This window comes from Geospiza fortis, unplaced genomic scaffold, assembly GCF_000277835.1.
Source record: "Geospiza fortis unplaced genomic scaffold, GeoFor_1.0 scaffold194, whole genome shotgun sequence".
Lineage (NCBI taxonomy): Eukaryota > Metazoa > Chordata > Aves > Passeriformes > Thraupidae > Geospiza > Geospiza fortis.
In genome coordinates, this window is record NW_005054322.1 from 4,176,698 (window position 1) to 4,196,716 (window position 20,019).

The window sequence follows — 20,019 nt, forward strand, 5'->3', positions numbered from 1 at the left end:
GTCCTGATTTCTATAGTTTGAAGCCCTGGGATGGAGAACCCTCTATTAAATATAATCTTTAGGTAATTACTGTGGCTACTGAATGTGACAAAAATACTGACATTAAAAATTTGTACTTTTAGATTAGATTCCAGCCACGCAAAAGGATCCATTAAGAGACTTCATTAGTTTCACCTCCATAAGTCTCTGGAAGAACAGATATAGAGGAAGCAGGGCTGGGTATTTTGACCCTCTCAGCTGTCTTTTGGGGCTGCCTGCTCAGCCTCCCCAAAGTCACTCTAAGACTGCTTCTGAGAAGTGGCTCACTGCCATCTTAAAATGCAGTGGTGGTCTCCGCCTGTGAAGATAGAGTGAAGCTGTTATGGCACTGAAAACTTCCTATTTTGTGTTGGTGTGGCAGAAAAGTCTTCAAATGAGCATTGTAAAACTTAGGATGCACAAGAGTATTTTTGTTTAGCCAGCCTAATCCCTTGCAACTGTTGCAGAGGCAGTTAAAGGCTCCTCCATGTCAGGCTCCTCCATTGTTAGCATAATGTATATGAAATCCGTACAAATTACAGGTAAAAGTTGATTGTGTAATTGCTTAAAAAGGGAACAGGAAGCTCAGAATAAAAATCCAGACTTCTTTCTTCTCGTGCATTTAAAATGCTTCTCTTCCCTCTTTGAAATAGTTTCAGTTTCCTTTACAAGAGACACAACTGCTCCTCTCCTGCTTGTAGATAGAGGAAACAATTTCTCTCTTTCTGTATGAGTTTTTAGGCTGCTATAGTACTTTTTTCCCCCCTCTACTCTTGGGTTGATGCTGTAAGTCTAGTTGATCTCATGGTAGGCTAGTAGAGGTTAGATGAAAGATGAAATCTTTCCAAGCTTTTATCTGTGGATTGATTGGTTTAAAAGGGATGGACTAAACAGTGAAGGAAAGGATCTTAGAGGTCAAAAGCTTGAAAAGTGGATGTTGATGTTCTTCAGAGGGAAGAAAAATGCAAAAAAGACTATAAACAATCTTAACAGCATGATTTTCAGTGGATAGGAATAGACTGAAAGGAATCTCTAAAATGTTAGGTAGGAAGAGAAATGCCTTAGCTAGAACAAAATACCTGAATTCCTAAACTTTCATTTGCATTTTTTTCTAACTGAAAAAAAGTGGTTTTTTCAGTTACTCTGCAAACGTGATTGAAATAACATCAATACTTGAAATTTCTGTCTGCTGTAAATGCAGGAAATAAGTTAAATGCCTTTCCCAAACACTGTGGCAAGTTCTGGCTCTTCTCATTCTTATACTTTCTAAGTCCCGGGATTAAAAACTCAAAGTTTGAGTTGGCAGAAATTTGCCAGATGTTCCATGGTTAAATTTTTTTATTCAAAATACTTTTCAAGTGCAGACCACGACTGTTTTAAGGAAACCTAAAATAAATTTTAAAAACACTTGGTATAGTAGGCAAATACTAGAAATGGTAGGAAAGAAGAAGCCTCGTGATTTATTTTGGAAACTCTTCCAAACATAGGGGGTGAAATGATCAGGGTAACAGAACTTGTAGAAGAACATCTGTAATTTGTGTAGTTCTAAAGAATTGCTTACTATTTTTCATATCTTTAGTGTAAGGTTTTGCCCAACATATGTTTTCTCAGCAGGATTAAGGTAGTCTGGTTCTGTGTCAGGATTACTGGTGCCACTGCACTGGTTCTTGAGGACATGTTTTATTTTCATGCCAAATTATTTGCAAATACTACATCCAGTGTTTACAGTCTCTTTCAGTTTTGGCCAAATGGAGGCCTCTGACTTTATATACACATGATTTTAACCTCTATTTGTCAGAGGCAGCAGGAAGCTCACAGTCACATTCCAATACTGCTTTTTATAAAGTATAACATTATTAAGTTATTGAAAGAATTTGCTGTAGTCATTCAATAAGATCTGTGTGAGTTCATACTGTTTAAAAAAACCCAAACCCTATGATATTAATTTGGTTTCCTTCACAAAACCGGAACATAAGAAGTTAAGGAGGGAAGAAAAGTTTCATAAGAATTATTCAAGCTGGTAAGCTAATTAGTTTAGATAAATACTGACATGAAAACGCTTGTCAGGGGAAAACTGCTGCCAAAAAGCAGAACTTGGGCTTGATTAATGTGAAGAACTATTACTTTCTAAATGTGTAAGTCAGCAAATAACCTCTTTAAATTCTGCATGATAAGATCACTTAAATGATTATTTAGCATATCATTAGTACTGGTAAACAGCAATTACAAATACTTCAGCTGACTTTCCCTTAGAACTGCTCTTTCCTTCCAGCCCGTATTCTGAAGTTTTATGGAACCAACTTGGTACTTTGTGAACCATTTTACTGCACTGTTGACCACATTTAGCTGTTGCTTTTTCAATGTGGCAATCAGCTAATACCTAGAACATAAGAAAGGAAATGTCAAAACTTTGGAGGATGGACAAAGGTCATTCTTCTCATGTGATAATTAAGATGTTTTCTGCTGCAGTCTTGGAGAAATGGAGTGATGCTCTCAAATGCAAAACATAAATGACCCATTTTCATTGAATCTCTGTTAATAACCTTCCTGAAAGTGGCAAGGTGTTTTTCTGGGAGACATTTTCTAGGAGACGTCTGCCATTTGACCCTGGCAGGAGAGGGGAGGCTGGAGCCCACATCTCATGCCCTGAGCAAGTGCTCTTGTTATGAGAGATTCCAGTCCTTTGCTGTAAGGGAGTGGGTCCTCTGAGGGAAAGGTGTTCCATCTGTGGAAGTATTCAAGCCCACAGGGGGGATGGGGCTTTGAGCCACCTGGTCTAGGCAAAGGTGTCCCTGCCTCTGGTGACAGTTTTGGAACTACATGATCTTTAAACTCCTTTTCAATCCAAACCATTCTGTGATAATGTATTTGGCCTCAGAAAAAGGCTCTACACTGAGAACAGAAGCTTTGTGCTGCAGTTCCTGGTGAGATATCCTTGCAACAGTACTTTGTTCCTCCAGTAAAGGTGGTAGGGGAAGCTCCAAGTAGTGTTGTGCTGCCTACAATGTCCTGTTCACCCCTTGCTTGAGTCTCTGGGTTTTGCCAAATTTCTTCAGCTGTTGTCCATGGTGGTTTAGTAGGTATGAGGTACCTGTTGTTGTGGAAGGATCACAAAGGTCCCACTTCTGCTCACAAATATTCCCTTAACTTTCTCTGTATTTGTTGAACTCCTTGGGTTCTGATGCAGTTTTTTATGGTTGATTTAAACAGTTTAAATGTGGGCTGTTGCTCAAAGTAATCCTACTGCTGTCCATTTAAGCCTCTCTGCTTCTTCCCTTGTGCTGTGTACACATGCAGTCAGCAAATGAGGACAGCTATTTGGTTTAAAACTAGTGCTAACAAATACATAATTTGCAGTCAGAGCTGTGCTAATGCTGAAGCACGGGATGAGGCACAAAGTGCAGATGTGTAACTTGGAGAAGCACCATCGTGCTTACACTGATGTAAGGCAGTGGTGAAGCTGTGCTGGAAGTGTTGGGGCAATGTTCAACTTTGAGGCTTTCAGATCTGTATTGTTTTGACTCTTGGCCAGACTATTAGCCTGGTGTTTGGCAGTGTGAGGTTTAAAAGCCTCAGCTAAACTCAAGAGTGAGATCTGTGCTCTTGGTCTACTACCCTCTAATTTATTTTCATGTAAACTATTTGGAATTGTGATATTTATAATGTATTAAAAGAGAGCCATGTATGCCTAATTGATTTTTCCACAAAGTAGGATAAAAATGAGCAGTAATGTAGACAGGGTATGCATAGTCATGCTTTCTTACATAAGATTGATGGGGTGATAAAGGATGACAGCTTTCCAGGCAAATATCCAATCCAGAGTGCATTGAAGGTGCTGTAAGTTTTCTTACTGATTTAAGGGTGTTGGATGCTTTGGACCAACTGTCTTCATTCTTAATATTTGGTTTTTGTTTTCATTGTCTCAGGCCAACCAGTCTAGAGAGTTAGAAAATCACAGACAAATAAATATGCTACAGATACCTCATATCACCTGCAGTTATAAAGTGGACAAAATAGAGAGTCAGGTAGCAGGGAGATGGATTCAGGTTGAGATTGTAATTTCTGGGTCTAACCTCAGAAATGCATTAATTTGCAGCCTCTTGTTTCCTTGGAAGTAAATTATAAAACCTGTTTTGTTTTTCTGTAGCTCAGTCATCGGTTTCTATGCTTCAGAGTAGCTATAGAAAATGCCCACTGAATGGCAAATAAAGAACCTGTTGGATACTTAAGAAAAAAAATACAGAAGTCTACATAGCAGAATTCCTACTGGATTTGAATATTTTAGTAGTTGTGCCTTGTATGAGCTTTTCTTAACAAGTCATTTATAAGTAAGGCTTCTGGCTGCTTGTTCTGCTGTGCTTGTGGGCTCACTTTGGGTTTTGGTTTCTCCGTGAGTTTGACACCAGTATGTTTGTGGCGAAGGCAGTGGAGCTGCCCACACTGACCAAAAGCATTTTCCTTACAGTGAAAGTAAAGACAGCGGAGTAAAAGTGCATTCAAATCAAAGTAACTCTTTTAAATTTGACAACTATTTCAATGTATTCTTTGTCCATCTTTCTCTGAAAAATCAGGAGTGTGCATATAGATGCACAGAAAAACTTAAGTGCGTATACCTAAGTCAGTGTGAAAAAGGTCTGTTTCTTTACCAGAAGCAATGTGGTGAAATCTCAAGGTCAGCTTGTGTTTTTAAGTCTTCTTTTTATTCTTTATACTTTCTGAGGCAGGCAGATTATCCTGAATAAAATTCAACCTAGGTCTTTGAGAGTTATGGTTTCTTAATCTCACGTGAAAGTATGTGAGAGGCAAGTTTGGGAGAAATGGCTGAGCTCAGTTCAGGTTTGTTTGTTCTAGAGCAAATATGAGAAGCTGTAAAATTCAACAGAACTTGGAATTGCATTATTGTCTGCATAATGTGAGACCTTCACACACTCTGGAGCTTGAGAGCTAAAGGGAAACATTTTGGGGGGGTTTCTGTAAGCTCAGCACTTGAAAATCCCTTCTCAGGAGAGGATATCTTCCCAGTCATCACAACCTTCCTGCATCTGCTTACCCCACAGGAAGTAAACCGTAACAAGTTCAATGTGGTTGTTTGTAACTTCAGTAAAATAGAGGTGAAATACTTTGATTAAGTCATGCACAATGACAGTTCATGGAGTGATCAAGACTTAAAATGAGCACATGATGCCTTTTAAAACACTGCTTGGGGATCTTCTGTTTTGAAATTGCTAAAAGAGATGCTACAACCAGATTGCTAGTACTAGCAGAGAGTTTGAAATGCTTTTGTTGGAAAACATTGGCAAAATGTAGGGTTTCTGCAGGAATATGTTTCAATGAAATTTCTTCCAAAAAGACTGACTGAAGTAAAAGAAAAGTTTTAAGAAGCTGATTAAGCTTTTCTTAAATTTAAGGGAGAAAAAACAGGATTAAAAGACTTGAATTTTCTCAAATTAGGATGCAAAGCATAGTGATTGCCTCAGAAACACTGAACTTGGTGTTTGCTTTGTTTACAAATGACCAAGAATTTCTCACAATAAAAATGCAGAGCTTTGATAGAAAAGTACATTGTTATTGAAGGATTTCACATTTTTCATTTGTGTTTTATAGCAGGATATTTGTAGTTTAATGAGATCAGGGAAGCATGTTTTGATCATTTAGTAATTGAGTGCACCTGATCACCTAAGTCAGTTGTACTGCTTTATTGATATGTACTCTTCATGTATTGCCTAATGTCATTGATTTATTGCTTCAGGGAGAGTCTCATAAGTTCTTTCTATGTACATGATGCAGTTTTTAATTGTATGCCAAGGTCATATAATTAAAAGGAGCAATCATTGTACAGAGGAAGGGGAGAGCAGAGGGCATAACATTTTCTTGATTTTAAATCAACTTCCTACTCAGGGGAATCTGAGCACCAAAAAAAAAAAAAAGGGGGGGCGGCATCAAAAGTCTTGACAGTCTTTGAAATCCTTTCTTTTGAAATGTTATTTTAAAAGGAGGCTTGGCTTCCTCATTATCTTTACGAAGGCCCAAGACCCACATGCCTGTGCCTTGGCAAGATTTGGCTTTTTAGTCCCCAGCTGGGTGTGTACTTCTCAACATGGCTTTTGTAGAGCCTCTCTGAGGCAACTGGTTGCCCTCATGGGTCCTGCACAAAGCCTCCAACCCGGGTTCTGCCTTCAGGTTCTGCAGTGGGTGGGCAAGGGGCTGCAGGTGGGATGCTGAGTCTGGGTCCTTCACTGCACAGATGTGTAGCAGATGTGTAGCGCAGAAGGGAGATTGGGGGAGGGAAGTTTCTGCATTGGTGCTTCTTAAGTGTGAAGGGGGGTGGTGGATCTGGTTTGTGGTGTTTTGGAAAAAACCCACTCAAATACGATCTTTATCATTTATGACTGTAGATTTTAAACCTTGAAGAAGGTAAATGTTGTTTTCCTACATCCCTGTGAATGCATCCAAATAGAAATGCACTGGACTTTAAACACCCTGCTGGAGCAGGGAGATTGGACCAGATGCCCCACTGTGTTCCCTTCCAACCTTAACCATTCTGTGGTTCTCTAATATCCCACATAATTTTGCTCTAAATATCCAAAGGGAAAATGTTGCACCTTCTGTGTGTTCTTCCAGAGCCTGAGCTGGCCGTCACTGATCAGTCTTCATAAAAGATTCTTGTGTGGCCATGAGAAAAGGCACAGAATATCACAGCTTACATTATTTTCTGAAAAGTAGTACTGGCTTAGTTTGCAGAAATGTGAGCTCAGACTTCTTGCAGATGTTGATGTTGTCCAAGTGTGGTCTGCATTTACCACATCCACACACTCACTTAGATCTTAGATAAATAGTTTAGATTTTTTTGCACCTTTTTATTGGTTTAACCCTTCTTTGCCAGTTTAGCTACATTTTTTTGGTCTTACAAAAAATTAAAGCTGGTATATTGCATTGTTTTAAGGTTTCTTTAGTCTTCTTTTTAAGGATCCTAGAATAACTTAATGTATATTCCATGTATATGGATATTTCAAATATTCCATGTTTCAGTGTAAGATACTTCTGACTGATATAATTTGCTAAAGGATACTCTTACATTTGATAATAATAGTTAACAATTGTTTCTCTGCTTCAGACCCATGTGAAACTAATGATGACCTAGTAATTCTGCTGACACAGTAATTCTTGCATTGTTTCTCCTATGGTTATGCAAATTTATGGTTTGTAGTTATGGAAGCCACCGAAGGCTGTAGATCAGTGAAATTACCCTTGAGGTGAGTGGTGGGAAGTGAAGGAATAACCAGAAAAAAGCTGGGGTGGTAAGGAGAGCAGCACTTTTTCTTTCTTTTATTTTAGTAGAAAGCTCTGTGCTGTCTTTTATTCCTGTTGACAAGGACATGCAGTGACAGGACAAGTGAAATGGCTTTGAACTGAAAGAGGCTGGGTTTAGACTAGATATTAGTAGGAAATTCTTTACTGTCAGGGTGGGAGGCACTGGCACAGGTTGCCCAGAGAAGCTGTGGATGTCCCATCCCTGGGAGTGTTCAAGGTCAGGCTGGATGGGGCTTTGAGCAACCTGGTCTGGTGGAAAGTGTCCCTGCCCATGGCAGGGGGTTGGATGACCTTTAAGGTCCCTTCCAATCCCAACTCAGTCTGTGATCTCCCTCAGAATCAACATTTTGAGAGAAAGCAGAGTGGAAAAACACTTAGTAATTGATAAAATAATAGATGTATACAATTAGTAAAAAGTGAGTATGAAATAGGTGTAACAGAAAAAAAAAAGCTTTTCCAAGTTTTCATTTCAGGTCTGGTAAGACATGTTATTGAAAAGTTCAGGGTGTTTCTAGCGATTTTTATACTGTTTTGTATCACACTGTCAATTTTTTTTTTCAGTTTGGGGAGAATGTTTTGTTTTGTTTTTTAATGAACTATAAATAATAGCCCAAGACCTTTTTTAACATTCTCTTGTTAATTTGATTTCCAGTGAAGTCTTCCTTACCTCTATTATGCTACATTTTGACTGATTGTCAAATAACTGCTTGTAAGGCAGAAATGCTTAATTGGAAATATCTTCTTAAATTCTGCCAACTGAGCACTCAGAAGCTCTGCATGTGCTTCTGCTTAAAGCCAAGCACAGCAGGGTGGCTGCCAGGTCTTGTCTGCCTTGAGCTCATACCAGGGTATAGACAACTGAGCTTGAGATAGCTCATCATGATAGTCATACAAGTATTGGCTTAAATTGAGATCAAAACTCTTCTCAGAGGGTGAGTTTCTACCCAGAATGTTGTGACATGGATTTTTTTCAGGTTTTTCTTCTTTGTCACCTGTAATTTTCTTCATATTGAAATGTTTTCCAGAATTGGTTGATAAATCCATGACATAAAATGGTTTGCATGCTCATGTTGGCATGTTTTCTTACAAAACATGGCACAAAATGAAGTTCCAAAAACAATGTGCCATTTTCCTCTTCTAGATTATATGAAGTAATGCAAGATATTTATAGTCCTTTTTTTCTTTTAAATATCACAAGCAGTCAGCTCTGAATGGTTTGAAGACCTGTAACAGCTCCTATCTAGTATTAACTTTTCTGGGGGAATTGCTCGTTCCGTGCATGCAGCTTGGTCACATCCTCTGCAGGTTATCTGTTATATCTTCTTTTGCTCAATCTGTAATTGGTTGGCTCCTTGGTTACATTGCTAAAAGATATTCTCCTGCTCTTTCAAAAACTGCTGCCTACAAAGTTTCTTGGCACACTTAGTGCTTTTAGGTTGTTAAGAGAATTGTTTATGGTACATTGTACCTAAATTTGTCCAGCTAATGAGAAATTGGAAAGAGCACTAAACTTGAAACTGAATCTTGGGCTTTGACCCAAAGTCTCAGAGCTGGCACTTCACTGTCATGGTTCCACTTGTACTTGTGAACGTATTTCCCAGAACTGCTCTTAATTGTTTTTCTGGGGACTGAGACTGTGTAAATGAAACTGATGGAAAATGTGAAGCAATACTATGACAATTTGATTGTTACTATAGTAATTATGTAAATAAGTTGTCTTTACCAAGATAGGCATTTTGTGACCCAGAAGTTCCTCTGAAGAAAGTGCCTGAGTGCTATTTTGCTCCCCAGTGTAAGAATTGTTCCTGCATAGAAATAACTGTAGAACTGTTATTTCTAGTACTGCCTGATGTTTGTTAACCTAATGGTCCCTTAAAGCATCTCTCCTCTACTTCCTCTGCTGAAAATCATTACACCCTGTAGTTTTTCCAGAGCTTAAAGCTGTCTGAAAAATTTTCAACCTCAAGATTTTTTTCTTGATCTATTGTCATTTCCAGCAGCCAAGTGGTTCACATCAAGTGGGCTTTGGTTTATTGCACACAACTTTCTGTGCAGATGGTGGTGGGAAGCTGGTATTGATTCAGTTGTCCTTGAGACCTCTGGCTCTTGCCCAAAAATCTTGAGATTTGTCCAAGATTTAGTCATACTGAAGCCTGGCTGCCCTGGGAGCTGGATGATGAACTTGCTAATTACTTCAGATACAGATTGTTTCTGCAGCAGCACTGCCAGTGCAGTACACAGATCCCTCTGGAAGATGCTCATAGCAATTGATTTGGGGAAAAAAACGTGTGGTAAATGAACCTAAAATTATATTTTCTTGGATAATGTTCAGCAAAAAAACAAGGGTTGCTGTATTTTGTAGTGCTTTGTGTACCTGCGTGTGCACTTGTGTTAAATGAGCAGAAAAACTGCTGAAGAAAGTGGTGCAAGAGCTGCAAACCCTGTAGTAGCAGCCTGCCTAGAGTCACCCTGAGCAGTGCATACAAAACAGTTGTATGAAAGGATACTTCTGCTTGTAGACTGTCTTTCAAAATTCCTTTCAAAGTGATTTTTAAGAGGTTAGTCTCACAGGCTTGGCAAACAAACAGAGTTTCTTTTTTCCCTTCAGTATTGAGCTGGTGATTGGTTGCAGAGACACAAACCAGTAACTGTGTCAGAAGTTTCCTATTTGCCAAGCATTATCACTGGTTTGTGGAATATTTTTGAACATAACCAATAGTTTTAGTCACTATGTTGACAGAAGTTCTGTCATCTTTATGGCTAAAAAGTCTTTTCACATAATTCCTTCTGCATTGCTAGGAAGGTATTTTCATGATGCTTTTTTACTGCTCTTGTAGAGTGAGGTAGGTCCCAAGGACCTTTGCTAAGAGATGCTCTAAATCATAGAGAACTGGTTAATTGGTGTTCATTTGGTGAAGAGTAATTTTAGGAGCAGAGGGGCTGGAAAAGTATGGTATTGATTATTCTGAAATAAAGTCTGATTTCCAACAAGATTTGCCAGGTCTTTCCAGAGACTTCCAAGGAAGAGTAGATTATTGCAAAGCTGTGAGGAGAATGGATTTGCAGCATCATTTAAAGCAATGAAGTGTAAGTTGTATATTCAGGCTGTGCCAGCCTGGCTTTCCTTCTCTGGGAGATTTGAACTCCTTTATCACTAGATAAAAGGAGATCCTCACGAAGCTGGATGACTCTTAAATGCTCAAGATGAGTGGGATAGGAATAGGACATGTATTAAACATACACACACTGTATGGAGTTAAAAGCAGATCTGCCAGTATTCTTAAATGAATTAAACTATTAACACTGTAGTTTTTAATATTTTTCTTTATAAATTTTGTAAAAAAAGCCCCACTATGAACATAATTTATATAACACAACTCTTGTGTGAAATTAGGACACAATCCTTAATTTTGTAGATTTTTTTTTCATGATCAATACTATTTCAATTTAGACTGTGACATCTACTTTGTTTTAGCAGGTCTGAATTATTTCAGAATTCTGGTAACTAATTGTCACATGAAACTTCTGAAAACACAGTTGCAAACAAAAGCCAACTTTCTGGGCATGCAATTTTCCTTGGGAAAAAGGGTTGGAAATAGCTTGTGCTGAACCAGTCCTTGCACTTCCATTCCAAAGCTGTCACTGGCTCTGTTTTGCCTTACAAAATCACTGCCACCTTTTATGACATTATGAAGAAAAACATGTCTTAACATTATGTGTTGTATTGACTGGTTTAATAATTTGAAAAAGGAAAAAAGAAAGCCCGAGGCAAAAAAAAACCCAGCACCCGAGGAACTTTGGCATTGAGATATATACATAGTTAAGTGCTAAACACTGCATTAAAATTTAATGTGAACAGATGACTAAAACCTGAAAATATATTAGGAAATTATTACCAAGAACAAAAGCATAAAGCATATAGAAAACAAAGACAAAAGCAGATTTTTTTATTAGTGAACTACTAGTAGTACTGTTTAGAGTAAAGCTGCTCAGGGCTTTTCCTCTGTGGTCAGTGGATACAGCCAAATCCCCGGGTGGTTCTTCCCCATATATAAGGAGTTAGAGTTTTTAAAAATATTTTCACGGAAACCAAAGTCCAATTAAACATGTAGTTGGGATAAAGCCAATATACAAAGATTGGGAAGCAGGGAAGCACCTGTGTGTCCTGTAGTTTAACTGTAGCCAAATAAAGAGTAGCAAATAAGAAATTCTGCCTGTTTTTTCCATAAAAGGAGCTTTCAGATGGGGAAAAATCACTGCAGATGCTTGTGATGTAAGTGTTGCTGCAGGGAGGCATCCTGCAAAGCCACTCTTAACAAAGCCCCACTTAATGCACAGAGTTTAGCCTTGGAGAGTTAGTTAGCCCTGGGTGTTTTGAGAGGGAACTGAGTCAAACTTCAGCCTTATTCTTCATTCTGATTCCAGCAGCCTTTTCACCCTGAGAAATTTTACCTCTTCATTTCTTGCTTTCTCACTTTTTGCACTAATAAAATGGGGTTTCTGTAGCCATCACAGAGAAGTCTCGAATGAAAATCAACGTTTTGCTTAATTACTGAAATTCGTTCTGTGGCTGCATCTAGTAACATTAATCACTTACTGAGCATTAAATTAACATACAAATTGCAAATATTCTTTCCTGTTAAAGCAATGCATTGGAGGTGACCTGGTCACCTTAAGTGCTGCTTAAAAGCTTTAAAAAGCAATATGAAATTTGTAAAAGATAGCGTGAATAACATGGCTTTAGAAACAAGTTCCTGATAAACATTCCTGTTCGATTAAGCTGGACCTGGGGGTTAAAGTTCTTCTGTGATTATTACTTAGTGGACTGGTAATTGCTTGGTAAATGATGTTGTATTTCTCTCATTTGAGTCTTGAATACCAAATTGTGGACTGAAGCTGAAATTTGCCCTGATAAGCTTGGAAACGCCCTGCAAGCTGCAGAATGCACTTTGAATTCATGGAATAGAAGCGGTTTTTGTGTTCAAGTATAAAGAAAGGAGAAATGGCAGTAATTAAATGCATCAGTTTTACAACATGGGGGTAGTTGCACTTGATAAAACCCCTCTCTTTGTGTTGCTGCATTGTGGCACACACAGGTTTTTGTGAGGCATCAGTCTTGTCAGGGCAGCACCTAATTCTCCAACTATGTGGCCATGCACTTGGAAAGGTACCCGTGAGAGTGCTGGGGGTCCCTGGGGAAAGAGCAGAGGGGGCTGCACCTAAAGTCTGAGAGGAAGGTGGAAATAGTGATCAGCAAAACACCTACTTTAAATGTCACGAGATCTGAAAGCTAAATAACCTCTTCCTGCTCATGCATCTGCAGGGCTGACAAGTGTGTGCAGCCAGCATAGGTGGCAAGGCTGTGGTTAGCCCAGGGACATACATTGAACGGGGCTTTCTCACGCCCTGCCATTGTTGGTGCTGGTAGCTCTGCACTGCTGGGGCCAGGTGGCTTGCAGCACCCTCTTTGTCTTGCCTTTTTAACCACAGCATCAATTAGTATTTGTGGGAACCAAAAGAGTTGTATTGGACTCACTGCATCTTGCTGTTTGGGCTCTATGGGTAGATGTTTCTACACAAAAATATCCTCTTGCTGAAGATAGCCCCTTTCCATCTAACTGATGGAAAGCAGCAGTCAGTTCTCTACGTTCCTGTCAGATAAAATTCCACACGCTACTCAGGTTGTGGAATAGGTTGTTGTCAGTAAATGCACAGCATCTTGCACTTTGTGTTCTGCTCTGCTCCCAGCCTTCATGGTGTGGCTGCCCTGTCTGTTCTTAGTGCTTGTTCTGACTCTGTGATTCTCTGCAGAGCAGATTTAAATCTGGGTTTGCTTTCTCTGTTAGCTTTCTGATGGTTTAGTTGACTTATGTGGGGGTTGTCTGGTTGTTGAGGCTGGCAGGTGGAAGAGGAGTGGAAATGATGCAGAAATAGGCGGATCCTTCTGTGTGTAGCAAACTGCTGTGTCCCAAACCTTATCTAGTGGAATCACACTCAGAATAATGTGAGCAAAATTGGAGCAGGGGTGAGAGAGGACCTGGAACTGCTGGTCTCAAGTGCTAACTCAAGAATAGTAACTTTTGCGTCTCTTTCTAGACCTCTCATTCCCTTTCATCAACCCCTTTTCCTCCTTCATTAAAAACAATACTTTTCCACTCATTATTCACTAAAATGTGATGTGAATGAAGCAGGGTTCACTCTTAGTCAAGATATCTCAGCAATGATTGCTCGGGGAAAGAAATTTGGGTTCCTCAGAGCAAAGTGAAGTGCTAGTGGGAGTAATAAAAAAGGAAGAGGCCAAGTGGCCAGAAGAATGAGAAATGGAGGTCATGTGCCTGTGTTTCCAGCAAGGGCAGCACTGAGACACACAAGTGAGAAGTGCCTGCCCTCCTAAATGAAGAGAAAAGTGATGCAAACCAGCCCAAGAGCTGAACTGGTTGAGAAATGATGAAGAAACAAGTATGTGGTTATGAATCACTAAATGTTGTTTTTTTCTGCTATGGATGAAACAGCTCCAGTATTGCCAAAATCATAATGTAAAAATTGCAATGTGAAAAATTGTAAATCTCGTCACTCTTTTCTTGTTACTCTGAATTCCTATTTGATGCACTTAAAAAAAGGTGTTATTTTTTTAGGAATAACTCTAAATAAGAAATATCTTAATGCTAGTTTCAGTTCTAGTAAATGTATTCTAATTTTACTAGGCTATTTCTTATTGCCTTAGCCAGGTGATGCTGCATGCTTTACATGCATGCTCTGCTCCTGTTCGTAGCTATAGGTTTGTCATCTGTGCCAGTACATTTTAATATCTAAAATGTGCATTTGGAAGATCAAACAGACCAGGAACCATGAGACAATGCATTATGTACAGAGCAATGAGCTGACAGATGTTCCTGCTGTCTCTTGGGAAGATCATTTGAGGAAAATGTTGCATGTCTGGTTTTGCCCACTTAACCCTTAGTTTTATGGACGCTGCTTCCCCCGCCTCTCACTCTCAAGAAGGCACATATTTGCTACCCAAATGTACCTCTGTTGCTTCAGGAGTTCTGATGCTGCACTGGTGAGAAGTGTCAAAATACTTTCCCATGCAGTCTTGCTGTCTCAGCATCATTCTGTTGTGTGTGACATGCAGGCAGGCTGAGACTTTGTTTCTGCAGGACTGCTGTTTATTACTGATGTCAGCAGAAGGGCTGATGTGGTTTCAGCCAGAACCTCCTCCATTACACGCACATTCTCTCTGCTCCTTCTCTCTCACCTCATACCTTGAGCTCTTTGTTTCAGATGTATTCCAGAGGACTTGGTTAAAGTACTGGTAGTTAGCCTCAAATCAAAATCAGGGTTTGCTTTGGGCCATGTGAGCAGAGACTTTAAATGTATCCAGAGTCACTCTCACTCTTTTCAGGGGTGGCTCTGGAATATGATATGCAGAGACTAAATAGTCCCCAGTGCAGTTAAGTGACTGTGGCTTATATATTATTTATATATTATATATTGTTAAATGTAAAATATTGGGTAGATGTTGTAGCAAAAATGGATTGACAGTAGGTACAGCAGTAACTTTCAGTCACCACTGGGCTGAGGTTTCCTTTAGCTGTTTCTTGGGTGTTGGTTTTGGTTTGGATTTTTTTGGGGTAGTTGGGAGGATTTTTTCTTTGTATTGTTCTGTGTTTTTTGAAATGTGACCTTTTGTGTGCTTTCTTGTATTTATTACTCTTCTTTTCAGAAATGGCTCTGATAAGAAGTAGTAAAGGACTCTAGAATACAACTAATACAACTGTCTCAAATCTGCAGTTAACCTATACCTAATGGACTGCTGCTGAAACAGGAAAAAAACATTTGATGTATTCAATAACTCAATTAAATGGTTAAAATTCATCTTGCAAAGTATGAGTGTTCTGAGGTATTTCAAAGGTTTAACCTTCTGTTGAGGTTCACATTTTGGTGGTTGGTTTTAGAGAAGGAATGAAATCCATTCAGAGTTGTTGTCTGTTCTTAGTGTGATGCAGGATTCCTGTCATTTTTCCAGGGGTCGCCTCTCTTTGATCTTATCAAGCAGTCAAAAGAGCGAGAAGGCCAAGCTGATCAGCCTGAACCCACTTCTACTCCCAGTACACCTTTCCAGCATAACCACACTGCTGCAGACCTGTAAGTGAATGCCTGAGGTCTAGGGAAATGTGAAATTGATATTACCCTTAATATTAATGTAATTGATATTACTCTTAATATTCAAATCCAGCTGTATTCCGTTTTCATACATCTTAGGCTTGGTACTTAAGTTTTGTTAAACCATTGTATTTGCAGATATTTATTATACGTTGAAAGTTAAATCAAATGTTGAAATATTTTTCCCCACCCCTATAAAATATGTAATTGTAAACTGTTACATTCATTACTTGCCTAGGAAAAAATAAGTCCCTGTGTCAGGTGTTGGGAATAACAGGTCACAGTAGCAATTTATTTCTTCTAATGCGGAAGAGGGAAGAGATCCTGCAAGTGTTATTCATATAGAATTGAACAATGAAATTTCTTCATTCTGTGATGTTAAATGCTTAATATATATTGAACCTCCAGCTATCTTTCTCCTGTGAAATCTCCTAAGAAGAAAGCATCTGGACCTCCTCTAAGTGCTACTTCCCCTCCAGATGTTCCACCTGCTGTGACCCCCCAAACACCGCAGAAACCACAGAAATCTACCTCCCTCTCTCTGTTCTACAAGAAAGGTTTGTTCCTCCTGCATGTGCTGACATTGCAAAGTTATTTCTTGCCCTTTATCCTTTTTGGGTTTTGGCACTCAGCATTTCTGAAAAGTTTGTTGTAGAATCTGTAGTGAACACTAGGCAAACCTCTGGAGGAAAGGGCAAAATGGTGCCAGCAGGTGATTCCTGTGTGCACTCTGCGAGTTAGAAGTGAAAACTTCCCTATCCTGGCTGCAAGAATGTCTATATGGGCTCAGATGGAGGGTTCTTCTGTCGTAGCATCCTTTTCCCAGCAGTGACCATACAGAGATGTCCTGTGAAGCTGGACAAGTGGGCAAACATGGCTGGTGCTTTCCCAGGCTTGATCTTTATCCCACTTGGGGCGTTTGCTGAACCTTTGTGCTGTGTCTGCTTAGTAACTCTCAGCAGAATCGTGTTCCAGGTGCTTGTTTGAATTGACATAGACATGTGCAGTGGTGCTTGGTGTGGCCTTCCATGTTGTCTGCTGTCTCTTGTATGAAAACCTTTTCCATTTATTTTGAGCCTGGCTTCTATGACCTTCACTTGATGTCTGGTAGTTTTTTTCTTTGGAGACAGTGAAGAGTACAATGGTGTCCCTCCTTCGTTGCATTTCTTTCATTTTGTATGCTCCTGTTACAACAATTTCAGTTTATTTTGCTTTGTTTCTGAAGTGTATCTACTGGCCTATCGTCGACTCCATACCCTTTTCCTTCACCTTCTCTCTGACCATCCTGACCTGGAACCCTTGATCTGGACCCTCTTCCAGCACACACTGCAAAATGAGTATGAGCTAATGAGAGACAGGCACCTGGACCAGGTAATATTGACAAAAAGTTGTAAAAAGTTAAAAAGACTCTCCTGAACAAAATGTTCTTTGTATGTTCTTAGCCATTAGAAATTGTACTCTGGAGTTTTTATTAATCTAATGATCACTGAAAGGAGAACTTAGTTTAGACTGAAGTCTGTCATCTCAGTTTTTTAAGCACTGGCAATTACTTGATATGACACCTTCAAATACAGTTTTGAGCTTTTTACAAAATAATGAAGACAGACCACAATTTCTAATAATTTGCATAAAAATATAGTGATTTTCTTTGGGTAGACGACATGTGTGGCTGATAAATTTATTTGTTATTCTACCCTAAAATTGCAGCATATGATAGGAGTTTGAGAAGGTACCATCAGCTCCAATTAGTTGTTTGTCACATAGAAATGGAGGTAGCATTATGTTAACTTATGTTCTAGAAGTCCTTTCTAAGTTGAGTTGTCTGCTAGTTTGTAGAGCAAAATCAGCAAAATAAAGTTTTGTCTTAACTTGAAATGAAGAAGCTGAATTAATTTTCAGATGTCTTGTTTCTTTAATAGATCATGATGTGTTCCATGTATGGCATATGCAAAGTAAAGAATGTAGATCTTCGATTTAAAATGATAGTTTCAGCATACAAGGAGCTTTGCAACACAAATCAAGAGGTATGGAAGTTCTTAAATGTTATTCCTCCATAAAAAAGCCAGAAAATTTCTGCTTCACTGCATCTCCATTTTGTGGAGGAGAAAACTGACTCTAATACTAAATATCTCTTAAGCATCTGGCATAAATAGTTTGGTAACTCTCCTCAGAAAACAAATTTCATTCCGTCTTGTGAAAACTACGTAACAATGGTTTATGTATTTGGAGTCTAGATGACAAATTTATGTCTAGAGCTAGTAAGATTTTCAAAAGTAACACAAGTTTCTTTATGAGTTGTCTAACTTCCTTGGAGCATCAGGGGGAAGAGAAGCAGATTACTTTCTACAGAAGCTTTCAACAGATATGCAGTTTGATAGCAAATAGAGATGTATGGCTATATATCAAACAGCTGTGTATGTATTAAAGTTGCAGGCTTAATTCTAACATGAAGAAGTTCCTTCCTTCACAGGAACTTCAATGTACTGAAATTTTTGCGCAGCACAGTAATGAAATCTATAGAAAAACCCTCACCAGTTAATGGAACTGTAGTACCCCCTCAGTAGCAGAATTTCTCATAGTGTATTTGTGGATCTTGGCTAAACTCCAGACTTCTGTCTCCAAGCCTATAGAACTATTTTATCCCCATCAGGTCAGTAATGAGTTTTTTAGCCTTCCAAGGCATGCACAGTAGTCTAGACTTTTTGATACATGAGTGTGAAAGCAAATAATTCTTAAATTTGGAAAATGTTAGAACTATGTTCACACCAAGGGACTGTGCCAGTTAATGAAGTAGGTGCTTGTGCTGGTGTTCAAACACATTTGAAAAAATCTCCAACCAGTTTAGAGAAATTACAATGGCTTGCATATAACTCATGTGCCATCCTAGCTCTTAATCTAACACAGACTTTGAGTGGCTTCATGAGTTTGTCAAATGTAAAATTTTCATTCCTTTTTTTTTTTAAATCTGTGTATGATTTTCTCCCTCTATGCAGACTTTCAAACGTGTTCTTATCCGAGAAGAACAATATGACTCCATCATAGTCTTTTACAACTTAGTGTTTATGCAGAAGCTGAAAACAAACATTTTGCAGTATGCTTCCAGCAGGGTAAGCCATTGGCTCTGTTCATTATTCAATAGACTAGAAATATATAGGCAATAAAAGTTTATGATTATTTTATTATTTTTATAGCCTCCCACTCTGTCACCAATCCCACACGTTCCTCGCAGTCCTTACCAGTTCTCCAACTCTCCTCGGCGTGTCCCTGCTGGCAATAACATCTACATCTCACCTCTGAAGAGCCCATACAAATTCTCTGATGGGTTTCAGTCACCCACAAAGATGACTCCAAGGTCTAGGTAGGTTGTTGACAAGCATTTTTTGGACTAGATTTAAGGTATTTGGGGGATTATAGTGGAAGCAAATTGGAAAACTGCAGTCTAGTTTGTCAGTAGTCTGTGGCTATCATATAATTTCTGGTTAATAGTTTTTTCCCTGTATTTGGAATTTTTATTCATCATTCAGTGCTTTTCTGTTGTGCTCAAGGAGGTTTTTTCCTCTTTTTTTTTTTTTTTTTTTTTACTCCCCACCAAAGAAAAGTTTCCTGACCTAGTTACTCTAAATGTTTTGGCTTTGACCCTGCATCATACTCCTGAAAAACACTGATGAGCTTTGTCAGCTTCTTTAAAGAGAAAATACTTTTCTGCAACAAAATGTTTGTTTAGCTGGCTGAACAGAACATTTCACACTGTTGGTTACTGGTTCTTAGCAGATGAGGATGACAGTAAATGTACCAGTTTCCAGTGGCTTTTCAGACTAGGATCAGGTCAGTCCCACTGTGCACAAAAGTTTAAATATTATTGTGTATTTTAGGTTGAAGTCCTGCATGACTTTCATTAGCAGACACCTGAAGGATAATTGTCTGGGTACCCAGCACTGAAGGCTCTTCTTGATGATACAGGATAGACTATGGGGGCCTCTGATTCTTTCAAGCCACAATTTCATGTCTGTGTGATTTAGTTCATTTGGTGAATTGAGTATTCAGTGGCTCAAAGAGAAATGTCTCAACACAGTAAAGCACAGTATGGATTTGCACTGTTAACACAGAGAGAGACCTTGTTAATGCCTTGTGCTAACCCGTGCAAATAAGTCAATGCTTCTGTCATTGTTAAGTGGAGCTTAAACTTCTCTTCTTCATTTGGCAGAATTTTGGTGTCCATTGGAGAATCATTTGGGGTGAGTTCTAACATCTTTGATGTCTGGTCTTAAATGCATATAACTTTTGGAGGAATGGGGTAGCCTGCTCACATCTCTAGAGCAGGCCAGTGAGTCTTCTGATTTAATATAGTAATTACAGAGAAGTCCTGTTAACTCCTTTCAAATATCTAGACTTCACCTTCAAAACGTGTTGCATTTTATTTTAGTTGCTTTGGCACAAGATAAGCGTTCATAAAACTCCAGAGTTTTAAGAACTCCTAATTTTTTTGGATAATCTGGAAAGTTGGAGTGGTTTCAAGATTTATTAGCA

General features: G+C 38.9%; 1 protein-coding gene across 1 annotated transcript in view; it reads left to right on the plus strand.

The window, feature by feature from the left end:
* Positions 1-20,019, plus strand: part of RB1 (RB transcriptional corepressor 1) — a 71,294-nt gene that overhangs the window by 47,817 nt on the left and 3,458 nt on the right. Inside the window, exons 17-23 of the mRNA XM_031056820.1 lie at positions 15,356-15,474; positions 15,901-16,049; positions 16,718-16,863; positions 17,412-17,516; positions 18,486-18,599; positions 18,684-18,850; positions 19,697-19,727. Coding sequence (XP_030912680.1) covers positions 15,356-15,474; positions 15,901-16,049; positions 16,718-16,863; positions 17,412-17,516; positions 18,486-18,599; positions 18,684-18,850; positions 19,697-19,727 — 831 coding nt within the window. The remainder of the gene's footprint in view (positions 1-15,355; positions 15,475-15,900; positions 16,050-16,717; positions 16,864-17,411; positions 17,517-18,485; positions 18,600-18,683; positions 18,851-19,696; positions 19,728-20,019) is intronic.